Here is a 13,018-nt window from a genome sequence, read left to right on the forward strand (position 1 = left end):
GATACATTTGTAAACAGAATGTAACAACAACATTTTGAAAAAGAGCAGTGTAGTGAACACTTTGCAGATGCATCATTTTTGAATGTTATTGCTAGTCCATGATGAATATCCAAAACAGTTAAATATATATTCAATATATGTAGCTCAGAAAATATAATATTGTGAACATTCTAAATGCTAGTAAACCATTGTATCATTTCCTAATCAGCTAATCTCATTGGTTAATTAATTAACTAAAGGGCTAAAACACTGGAAAAGGTTTCTCTTGCCTCTAAATGATCGATCAGTCTTGGTCAACAAGCAACACAATGTCTGGAAAGAATACTAATTTGATATGTGTCCAGAGGATAGTCATTGACAACCACCACAAGGACATTAAACAACAAGGTTTTTCTGGCAAGACGCTGGTTGTTCACAGAGTAATTTATCCAAGAATTTTCATAGAAATCTAAGGAAATGGTCCTGCAGCAGCTTTTTAGCTTTTTTTAGCTTGAAAAATGAACTGAATGTACTAAACATTTTTTTTTTTGATATTTGGTACAATTGCTTTTTAGTTTAAATTCAAGGTCCTAGAATCTCAAGACAGAATAAAGAGGCACCACATCCATGTTGATTAAAATCACTGTGAAGTTTTCAGTCTCAGCAATGACTCAGAGTGCAATACCTTCTACTGGTGTTGGACCACTGTGTTTTCTGAAGTCAACACAGCCTCATCGATCAGGAATTCTGACAGCAATTCTGGTTCCTTTCTGCTAACCGGCTTAATAGAGATGCTGATTTATTTATTTATCTATTTATTTTCTTTTTTGCAAGATGTGGCAGCTGCCAGCACTCCCAAAGGTGATTACCTTGATCTTATTGTGTTTGACAGTCCAGTAGCTTGGCCTGACCTGAACCTCACAGAGAATCTATGGGGTATTGTCAAAGAGGACGATGAGAGACAGAGAAATCAAAGAGAGAGATGACCTGAAGTTGAATCACCTCCTTACCTTGTTGCATTGATGATAATAATAATGATAATTCACGGAAAAGGAGGCCCAACCAAGCATTCAGTGCAAGGATATTAGCATACTTTTAAGGCCCAACATTTCTTTTTGAATTATAGTACTGTTAAGTTAATGTTGTAATAGTTTTTGTTTTTCATCATGTGTAAGCCCTAATGTTCACATTTGCTAGAATGAAAGGCTTGATATATACTGTATGTATAATGAATCAATTTAATTTAATTTAAGTTTAACTTAATGAAATGACTGACATAGCCTATTCAGACATAGTGTATAAGTCTATTTTTGGAGTTCATAGTAACTTTACATATGTATAAAAAAAAATCTCTTTTTCAATTTGAAAACTAACCTTAATCAAAGATGTTATGATAATTTATTTGATTTATAGACATAATGATAATTAACTTGTTGGTTTAATGTAAACTGAACACAGATCATTTTCCTACTTGGTACAGATGAACAAATGTAAGACTAAATGTTCCATTCTGTAATATATAACAGCGTTTTCTTCAAAACTGATTTAAAAAGTATAGATTTTTGTTTCAAAATAAGTGTTTGATCATATAATTGCATCTCAGTCATTAAGAATGCGACAGAGAAGTTCCTTTATCTCAGTACCAATACTGAACACAAAAATAACATAGACTAATTTCATGGATTAATCCTCCTGTGGCCACAACAGAAGAAAAAAGTAACACCCAAAGCTGTTTTTCTTATATGTTTTTGTTAGTTGTTTTTTTCTGAGGTAAAAAGCTCAGATCTTCTGCTCTGCAAAATAATCCTTTTTTTCAGGTACATTTTGCCTTCGAAATAATTTGTTGAAAAAAAGCAAAACATCCGTGTTTCTCCTGATTGCTTCTGCTCCAGCATTATTTGTTACAGCTCAACCGGCAGCCCACAAACACTAATCCTGCTTAAGTCTTTCTCTTATTGATGTTTTAATGTCTGTTTTCTTTTTCAGTCCATGTCGAAATGACAGTTCCCTAAATGCTACAGAGACTACAGAAATCAAATGGTATGCTTTTTGCAAAATGAACTGTATGTGTTCATTAGAGTTTTAGTTGTAAATCATTTTCAGAGAATACTTAATAGGTGTTTGTGACTTAATGCAGGTGCCTAATTTTCTGGGTGAGCAGACGGGAAGCTGTGTGGGCTATACAGGTGAGGCTGTCTGCAACGCTTTGAAAGGGTATACATTAAATTGGACACCATGGACTAAATTCTGTGTAATTAAACACTAAACTCAGAGTTTCATTTATTAGACAAACATATAGCTTAGTGTATTTCCCCAGTGAAAGCTAAGAAGCCAGAGGAGATGAGTCAGCAGATACAGGTTCATCCATCTTCTTCTCATCTCTCCTGCAGGTGACAGTGGCCTTAATCGGTTTCTTGGAGACTATGCTTATCACATATCTCAGCTACAAGGTAAGGAACCGATTTGCTTCACAGTTTTTGTCTATGTGCTCTCTTATCTTATTGGGTGTTGATCAGGAATGTCTGGACCTCTTTTTTTTGTTTGTATAACTTAATACAATTAGATTACAATTTGCGTATACCGTAAGTAAGGTAAAGGGACAGTTTAGTCTTGATATCCCTCTGAAGGGTGCATATGAGAGGGCATAAGAGATCTTAGAGGTGAAGTTGTTGGGGAGTGTTGGCCTAGTGGTTAGAGTAGTGCACTTGTACTCTGAGAAGTTTGCTAGTACGGTACCCTGTTCAATCCCCACAGCCTGCACTCTGTGTCCCGGAGCAAGACCCTTAACCCCACACTGCTCCCTGGGCACCGCACAGTGGCAGTCCACTGCTCCTCAGGGGGATGGGTTAAATGCAGAGGTGAATTTCTTCAGTGTAAAATAAATAAAGTTAAATTATTATTAGAAGCTTCAGAGCTTGAAATTTGGTTGTGATTGGAGAACTGAACCTTTTTGAAAAAAGAGGAAAAAAGTCATTATCGGGGAGCAGATGCTAAATATTACATTAATCTTATAATTCTCCAGAAAAAGACATCTGAAAGTGTGGTATGCATTTACATTTAGGCCTATTAACTCTTTAATAATCGTAAAATAAAATTCACTGCTACAGATTGGCTTCAAACGTTGTCTAAACAGTTGGTTTATTAAATAACATAGAGTATGGCAGCATGAACTCCTCGGTACCTCGTCTTATGTCCTATGTGAGGTATCTGAGAAGACAGCAGTAAAATATCAAAGAAGGTGTCATTGTGAGGGGAAAGTGTAACTTTTGACCTCATCAACGCACATTACCTCAAACACATTGTGAAACATGATATAGGTAGCATTATGATGCGGCCTTTCTTCAGTAAGGGTTGGGAGACTCTTCAAACCTGGAAAATAGCAGGAAAGTAGGTAGGGTATAAAAGCTGCAGATTAAATACCGAGGGCAGAGTTTTTACCTCCAGTGGCAGAACAACCCTAAACATACAGCCCATGATTCAAACAACGTATTTAGCTGTTATATGTGTTAGAATGTCTTTGTCAGGATATAGATTTACATGCAGTTAAATGTTTAGACATAAAAACTGGTTTTCATACAGCAGATGATCTCCATGCAGTCTAAATAAAATAGTAAAATTGTAAATGGCCTATACTTATATAGCGCTTTTTCAAGTCAGGAGATTTGACCAAAGCGCTTTACACTACATTCAGTCATTCTCCATTCACACACACTCACACACTGACTTAAGTTTAAGCTATTTTCAAAGAACTGGCTAAAAATCTTCTTCTAACTGAATTGTTAGCAAAAGTGGTAGAAGCCCACCCCAAGGACTTACAGCTTTAGTTAGTGAAGGGTTGTTCAGCACACTGTAGACCCTGACGGCAGTGAATAGAATTTCATACCATGCTCAGATACCTCTGTTGTTTCAGGGTTTTGAAAATGATTTACTGTTTTTTTTATTTGTTTTTGTTGTATATGCTGTTGTTTTTTACTTATGCTCTGCTTTTAGTAGAGAGGTTCAGCTGCTCATAAATCTTATTGCCATTGACTGAACTTTGTAGTTGTCCTGAATATCTCCTCTTAGGGAAAATAAAGGATTTTTTTTTTATAAGATGAACTTCAAGGGATATGAATACCGAGGCAATGTTTTGTATAAAAAAGTCCAATTGACATCCTGAACTTTGTTAAAACAGCCGCTTAACAGCTTCTCTCTGCTCTGAGGAAGGTAAACATATTTGACAATCGCTTTAAACTTCCACCCTGAGGTGATCTGGGGAAATGTATATACTTAATACTCCGTTAATCCTTTAATTTTCGACCATGTCACGCTCTTCTTGCCTCAGTTGGTTGTTTTAATGGAACGGCTTCAAAATATTTAGCTGTTTTTAACAGCCCATAAATAAAAGCCTTGAATTATTCTGTTGCAGCAAGCGTTTTATTTGCTCCTTTGCTAAAACTTAAGCATAGCTTTATTCCCTGCATGTGAGCAGCATACTGTTTCAGTCCTTTAGGATGTGTTCTCACTGCATCTATACTGCTGCTACTACTTACTGCTATTATATTTTGTACTACTTAGGAAATTATATATATTGATTGATGGACCCTCTGTAGTTGCATTCTTATAAAACAGGGTTTAAAAACTCACCTGATTGGAATATTCATCATTTTTCTGCCTGAAATAATAACCTTACTGGTATATTCAATCATCTCCCATACATTTCGTTTCCAGGGGAACATTTGGGAGCAGATCTTCCAGATATCCTTCATATTGGAGATGATTAATACAGTACCATTTATTATCACAGTGAGTAATTCATCTTATGTTCTCTATTTTATTTATCCTGCATAAAACTGTGTTTTCACAATTCGAAATGGAAACTTAGTGGAATGTTGTCAACATAAAATCATATACCAAAAAACAGTTGTTGAAACCATTACTGCTGAACGAACACTCCTTCACATGAAGCTAAAGGTGATTTATCGACACAAACAAAGTAAACAAATGATACAACAAAAGGAAATGCTTTGCTGTATATTTTACAAAGGTAATATATAAGGTGTGCCATGTTTACCAACAGATTTGTTTGTACTCCTAAACATGCTTTAAATCAGTGCAGGGTGATCATGAATGCATTCTAGACTAGGGATACACGATATAATCGGCCCCCTATCGGTATCGGCCTGTATCGGCCTTAAAACTGAATATCAGACATCGGCCACCCCACCGATATTTAATCCGATATTTGATCAGCTTCTGAGTTTCTAAAGTCTAAAAAAAAAAAATACTACTTCTTCTTCTTCCTCAAAAACTTATTTTTTACAGACTTAAAAACTTCTAAAGACGAGGGAAAAAATATTGATACATTAAAATATCACAATATCTTCATATGCTGATATATTGCCATTTAAAAACACCATATCAATCTCTTTTACTAATGAAATATTGCTATATGTCATCGTTATGCTACGAAATCCCCCAAAAATTCACGAAATTTTGCCATATTTTTATATCTCGATATATTGACGCAGTATCGATCTATTTTACTAACAAAATCTCTTAAGAATTTGCAAAATATCACGAGAGTTTGTAACAGAACGATGAAATTTCACGAGATTTTGAAAGTAAAATAGATCCATACCGCGTTTTTAACGATGAATTTGATATCAGCATATGAAAATATATTTGAGTATATTATTTTTCAAAGTGTCAGAAATGGATAACAAAACTGCTATTTTCAATGACTATTTTTGTCCAGCTTTAATATCGGTATTGGTTATCGGCTACATGAGTTTTAAAATATCGGCATATCGGATATCGGCCAAAATCCCAATATCGTGCATCCCTATTCTAGATGGTAAGGTTGAGAACAGTTGAAAATGCAGACAGATGATGCAAATGGTAAAAAAGACGGGCAAAACTAAAACTTCTGAACCCATTTGAGCTCATCTCCAAAACTAAATAATTAGCTTTTCTATCTGACCATATTTCACTTTCTGGACGAGAAAGGACTTAATTCGAGAAAACAGGAGGGACCTACAGAAAAGCCAGACTGCAGGTGAAAACCCACAGTCTGGTGATGGATGTATTGGTATTAATACTGTTATCAGCCAACAGTTATTTTATAGACATTAATCTGATAAGTTAAAAAAGGCAAATATTAATAAATAATATTTATTTCCATGTAGAAGCTGTTTTGGTTTCAGGAGGGGGAGGGAAGAGGAATCGGGTCAGGTGGTCTTTGTTTGATCATGTGACAATGATTGAGATGCAGCTCAGGATTGTTGGCTTTTAACTGAGGTAGAGAAGCAATATCAGCACTGTAGTTGGGCTTTCATGGTGTCCAAAGTTTAGGAAATGTATGAGATATATTGGTAAATATCAGTTATCGGCAGGAGTTACTGAACATGTAGATTATTTCTGGAAAGCAATATAGTCCCAACCATCTTAACCGTAATATAGTCTTAACCAAAGCAGATATATGTTCTAGTGGCTTTGTTTGTTTGTTTTTTTTGTTTTTTTTTCCTTTTGCAGTGAGGCAACATTTTTTTATTTGTTCTTTGAGGGAAGCTTGAAAACTCTACATATGTCAAAGAGCTTCTATAATGGATAAAGTGTGGTACCAGCTAGAGCATGTATTGAGAGGATCATTTTGTTTTAAGCCTAAATAAACAAGGCATTCAGATTCCCTCTTCTTTCGATCCAAACATTTCTAGTTGATCGAGAATTTTTTGCATTTTAACATAAGTTAAGTAACAGACATGCAACCTGTTAGAAGATACAGATTGAACAAGATACATTTTAATGTAGAGGTTTATTTTTTTTTTACAGTGATTGCTGCACAGGGTGCAAAAAAGTGTTCAAATTAAGGGTAGCTTTTTTTTGGACAGTACCATATTGAATCTTTAATGATGCTGATTATTTAGCTTAATAGGGCAACAATGAAATACGATATTTAAATAGGAATTTAGTAACAAGGATTTGGAACTTATATCACTTTTACAGATTAAAAGTTGTACAAATGAATAATGCCCTGTATTTGTTTATCTCTAATCCCCTGCAGTATATGAAAAGAATATGACTCAACAGCAATCTGTTTAACGCTGTGTTTGTCTACTTTTTTCTCCTTTTAAGATCTTCTGGGCTCGAATAAGAGACATATTTGTTCCTGTATTTCTTAATTGCTGGCTTGCCAAAGCTGCGCTGGAAAATATGATTGTAAGTCTCTGTACCAGAACCAGATCCTGTGCACTTTAGCATTAGACATTATGTTTTTATAATTATGAAAAATGGTAAGATGAATACGAAAGCACTACAATAATGGCATTTCTCAAGTTTATTTTCCCTCAATCTTCCTACGTTTAAAATACTTCTTTTAACTTTTAACGTTCTTCAACTTTTTGAATAGTTTGGTACCAAAGATATAAAGCAAGAGGTCAAACTGTTTACTTTTTTTTTTCCACATTTGGAGCCAACGCTCAGATACATCAGTGTAAATTATTTTTGAATATGCAGGTATTTACACAATCTTTAGTATTGATCTTGTATAATATTAAAACTTACCGGGAAACTGGACGTTTCAAAAGTTGTAAGTAAAATTAACCAAAAAAAAAAAATTACCAAAAAAAAAAAAATGAAATGTGCCTTTAGTTTTTGATATTAACTGAAATAAATAAACATTTCAACATTCATTTTAACTGAGTGTATGCTATTAAATTATTTTTTACAAATAAACACTTTAAAATAGTTATTGTTATAAATTGTTTTTTTCTCTTAATGCTCGGGTGTCTAACAGAAAACAGTTTGTATACATTTTACAATTTATGATTTAAGCACTGAATTTACTTGAAATGATATGATATGATATTTACTACAGAAGAAGACAGATTGAAATTCCTTCCTATCTTTCTTTGGTAAACATTTTTTTACAGTCTAAGTATTTTAATCATAATTTTTCTAAGACAAACCAAAGCATCACTGTCTTTGATTTCTCACCTTTCCATGGAAACTTTTTTGCCTTATTGTGAACTGAGTGCCTCTTTGAAACATTGTTCTGGTTATTACAACCCTAGATCTACATTCTTCCTGTACAAATGAATTACAATACATTTATAGCTAATAATAATAAAATCTTCATACAGTCGATGCTTCTGCGGGTTTTGATGGATCATTTCCCTCCCAGCAGCTATACAGTTTTAAAGCAGATTGACATAATTAGCTGTTGATTTTAACACAGTCTCACTGAACATAATTTAATTGGTTAGGCTCGTTTCTTCCTTATGGTTTAGTTGATATCACTCTTTGGGTAAATGCATCTAATCTGTTCATGAGGCAGTGCATCATTTAATAGCAGTAATACTGCCAGCTTCCATGTAACACTGTTATCAGTAATGCTGTACTCTTTGATGAATTAGTCTGCTGTTTAATTAGTTGGCCTTAAAAGCTAAAACCAGTGATTTATTCTGAAGCAGTTGGCTGACATGTTTGGAGAGAAGATGCACTCACGACTACATAAAAAAAGTTATTTTCAGGGGGCTGAAGGCTCGATATTTACCCATGAGGTGTTATGGAAATGATACAGAAAGTTACGCAGCTAGACATGAAATGATGCACAAAATTCTGAAGACGTTGGATCGTACTAAGTCTGAGAGGAATTGGGTCATAATCTAATGAGTGTTATATGCAATATCACTGGGATTCAGACAAGGCAATGACAGAATGAGCGCTTCATGCCAAAGCTGTAGTTAGCAGATGGTTAAACCTGAGGCCAGCAGGGAGGAGGTGGCAGCCAGAACACTCTAACAAGGAGAACCACTCATTATCTGCCATATATGAAGGCCAGTTAACATAAAAGCAGCAGAATAGTGAATTGGATTTAAATGTACATCAGCTTTAGGACATTTTAGGAAGCTTTAAGAAACTTTTAAATTTCGAGATGTCTCTTAGTATATCTTTGCACCAAAATGTTTATTAGTCGGTCTGATGCAATACTCTTAATATTGTGTTTTCATTAACTATAAGCAAAACATTGTTATAATTAACAAAAATATATATATATTTTTTTTTAGTAATTAATCTATATAATTAACTTTACTTAGTCACTGGGTTGAAAAAATATATTAAATGAATAAGATTCTAGTTATTGAAAGGGTCAGTAATATACAGAAAGCAAAGGATACTATGCAGTTTAGAAATTGGAATAGCTTTGTAATATTATAGAGTATCTACAGCAGAAAACACCAGCATGACAATCTTCTCTTCTGTGCCCAGAATGACTTCCATCGTGCCATTCAGAGGACGCACTCCGCAATGTTCAACCAGGTGGTCATTCTCATCTGCACCTTACTGTGTCTGGTGTTCACAGGGTGAGTCAGCATCTGGTTCTTAAGCATCTCTTAGCTTGATATCCCATTTCTGGTTGTTGTAATAGTTGGGGGACCATACTGTACATGCATCATTTTGTTTATTTGTTGTTGTTTTTTTCTGCAGGATTTAAATGCAATGAAATACACCCCAAAAAAAAGCAAAATATAAGCTGAAAACTTTACATTTGCGTTTACTCTCTGCTGTAGTTAAACAGGTCAAAAACAGCCAGTTTAAATAAAGAAATAGAAAGATAAGAATAGCTGTTATAAAAGTCCTATTTAATGCTTTCAAAAGCCTGCCGAAGTCAACTAAAGGCACGCATATAATAAAATATTGCTGTTGCTACTACAGAGTTTTTATTTTTTTAATGAAATATTGGTTGTTGGTTTTTTTTGGTGCTATTTTTTCGAACCAGAACAAAAACACTTCATTGTTTTTCTGTGTCACTGCCTCTTGTCACACTTTTTGTATTGGTGCCATCTATTTCATGATTTCACCCTAGAGCTTCTGCAGCCTGGTATCAGCAAGGCATCTCGCCACTTCTGGTGATCTGGCTGTTCTTTAGGAGGCTAAACTAATTTTGAGACTCATCTCAGCTGAAAAACAAATTTTTGTGACTTATGCACTAGCTAAGAAATTAACAGTTACTCTCAGTGCGCAGATTAGGTGCTAGAGGAGCAACTTTGTCTCATCTCTAAACAGCTATAACTGCACTCTCACTCTCACCTCACTGCATGTAGAGGTTGTTTATTGAAAGGACAGCATAGCGGGTAAACCATCGCTACATGTAACTAGGTGATGGACACTTATTTTTTCAGCAAAGGAGGGGTTGCCACTCAGCGAGCAGAATTCATTAGGATTAATCTGACGTGCATGAATTAAACAAAATAACACTTTGGTTGTGATTTGATGAAGGAAAATCATCATAGCTATTAAATGTGAAAGAAAATACTGTAGTTTGCATAATGAAGGTCATGCAACCAGGTGGCAATAGAGGCCCAGATCCTGCTCCTGTGCAGTCATGATGTGTGCCTCTGCTATTCTTCACTCCGACTCTGTCTAGCCATTGGTAGGATTTCCTGATATCCGCCACTTAATTTATGTTCCGGTGGTACATCCCATGTAGAGGCTTATCCTCCCATGATGGAGTCTCTGGCACCTCATCTTCTGTTCCCCATTGTCTGAGACATTTGCTGAGCACACCAGACAAGACCCCAGGTGCAGACTGTGCAAAGAGGCTCCTGAGACAATCCAGCACATAACTGCTGGGTGTAAGATGCTAGCAGGGAAAGCTACATAAAGACGCACCGAATGGTAATGGCAAACCAACCTTACATTGCGGTGGTCGACAAAAAGCAGTGGAAAGCCGTTGTGGTTGACGTAGCAATACCAAGTAACTGAAATATCAGGTAAAAAGGAACATGAGAAACTAGAAAAATACTAGGGGCTCAGAGAAGAGCTGGATAAAACCTGGAGGGTCAAGCCATCAGTGGTACTCGTGATCATTGGGGCAGTCGGGGCAGTGACCCCCAAACTTGAAGAGTGGTTACAGCAGATCCCTGGAAATACATCAGACATATCGGTCCAGAAGAATGCAGTTGTAGGAACAGCAGAGATACTGCGCACAACCCTCAAGCTCTTTTATTGTAATTTTTTTTTTCATCTGAAACACCCCAAGATTAACTGAAAATCTATTTTATGAGCAGATTTTAGAAATAAAACTCAACTAATGGAAATGCAGCATATTTCCTTAAAGGTACCGAAAACACACAAAAAATGCTTATCATATATTTTGTTTCATTTGTTTCTATAAAATCCATTTTAAATAAATGAAAGCAAAAAATGACTTATTTGCTGTTTATATTTTAAACCCTTCACTGCTTTATTTTTGAAATGTCTTAAGGAGCCTTTCTGTGATCCATAATCTATTATAAAAATATATATATTTTATGTGCCATTTTGACATTATTGAGGACATTCACAGGACAGATCTGAGCTCCCTCTTTGTTGAAAGCTTCCCTAATATTTATTTTCCACTTATTCTCATATTATTGCTACTCCAATTTGGCCTTTTTCAATCAAAATGTTTATTTTCTTACTCTTGCGTGGGTCTGAGGTTTCAGGTACACTTGTTGTTTGTCTTTTGTGAGCCATCTTCACAGACACTCACCCCTGTTTTCTCGCTGCGGCAGAGATTTAACAAAGAAAAGTGGTAAACGAGAGCGTGCAGCGTGTCACATCCTCAAACAGCCAGGAGAATTTGGCCGCTATTACTCGAACTGAACTGAATGATGGAGCCTGTAGAGGAAAATGCTGGGAAAAGGCTCATTTTACATTCTGAGCATTTGTTTGAAATAAATAAATATATAGATAAATAAATAAATGGTAAACTTTTCCAATGCACCTATAAAAAAAAATTGCATTCGGAAAGCTAATGTTTGGGTCAATGTTCTTTTTTTACAATTGTTTTTCTTTAGCTCTAATATTGCATGACAAGTTTTTATTTACTCAGAAACGTTTTTGTTTTGTTTTTTCTTATTTGCAACTGATGTTCAGCCCGTCTTGTAATTCTTGTGCAGAATTTACATCTAACAATAAAACACTTCAACTCTCAGTAGTTCACCTATTCTTTATAGGATGTGTTATCGATTTGGACTTTTATAGCACCAATTTCGTTTTAATCTAACGTGGCTCCTCCTTGGCCCTGACCAACACCCTGACAACTTCATTTCCCATGTCTCAGGGTTTGATTAAATCTTCAACAAAAAAAACACATTAATTGTCAGAAACATTGAAGGAGATTACCGAAGGAAGAATCAATGTTGTCACCTTAAAATAAAAATCGAGGACATGAGGAGGAGGCGACGCTGCATTGGCTTTGGTGCCCTTTGGTCCTGATCAAATTGAAGGCTAAATTGTGATCCTGAAGCAACTTGTCTCAATGAGACATGTATACGTTTAGACATAAGCTAGAAGGAGATCCTCTCAGTGCCATTAACTTGGGTAAAAATGAACAGTTTCACTATAAGATGGTGTTTACCCTTTAAAAAAAGAGTAAAATGTGATGGAATTGTTTTGTTTAATAGAATAGCGCTGTCACTTTTTTATATTTTGCTTTCTTTTTCAACAATTTGTATTAACAGTTAGATTTTTAACTTTTTCTATAGAGTTCTTTGACATAGTGGCCTTGATTCAGCTGAAGCTCAGAAACAGATAAGGAAAGAACGATGCTACACAGCTTCATTCTCTATTCAGCCACAGAAAACTGTCACTTTCTCTGGTATTTCATTGAGGAGCTTTAAAAACTAGGATCTTAAATGTCAGAACATTTCAGAAGTCTTAAAAGAGTAATTTCTAATACCTTGGTGTAGCTGTATACCTTATAAAGTGTTTTTATTTCAATCGTCCTAACCTGAAGGATATTGGTCACCCGTTCTTTCTGCAGAGCTTGTGGAATTCAGCACCTTGAGAGAGCTGGAAAGCACTTATCCCTGTTTGACTCCTTTTATTTCTGCATCGTCACCTTCTCCACTGTGGGCTATGGGGATGTCACTCCCCAGATCTGGCCATCACAGCTATTGGTGGTAATTCTCATCTGCGTTGCACTGGTAGTCCTTCCACTCCAGGTATGAACCACGTTATCGATGAAACAAACTTTATAAAAATATATTTTGGAATCCATTCACTTCCTGCT

The 13,018-nt window shown here is 35.4% G+C and overlaps 1 protein-coding gene across 4 annotated transcripts in view; it reads left to right on the forward strand.

Moving 5' to 3' along the window:
* The window catches only part of LOC107098094 (potassium channel subfamily T member 1-like), a 106,041-nt gene that overhangs the window by 64,407 nt on the left and 28,616 nt on the right, over positions 1-13,018 (forward strand). For all 4 annotated transcript variants that reach the window (XM_015395551.1, XM_015395553.1, XM_015395554.1 and 1 more), the window contains exons 6-12: positions 1,966-2,019; positions 2,117-2,165; positions 2,370-2,429; positions 4,690-4,764; positions 7,093-7,176; positions 9,229-9,323; positions 12,770-12,950. In XM_015395551.1, coding sequence (XP_015251037.1) covers positions 1,966-2,019; positions 2,117-2,165; positions 2,370-2,429; positions 4,690-4,764; positions 7,093-7,176; positions 9,229-9,323; positions 12,770-12,950 — 598 coding nt within the window. The remainder of the gene's footprint in view (positions 1-1,965; positions 2,020-2,116; positions 2,166-2,369; positions 2,430-4,689; positions 4,765-7,092; positions 7,177-9,228; positions 9,324-12,769; positions 12,951-13,018) is intronic.

The sequence above is a fragment of the Cyprinodon variegatus genome, unplaced genomic scaffold, assembly GCF_000732505.1.
Source record: "Cyprinodon variegatus isolate N-32 unplaced genomic scaffold, C_variegatus-1.0 Scaffold746, whole genome shotgun sequence".
Taxonomy (NCBI): domain Eukaryota; kingdom Metazoa; phylum Chordata; class Actinopteri; order Cyprinodontiformes; family Cyprinodontidae; genus Cyprinodon; species Cyprinodon variegatus.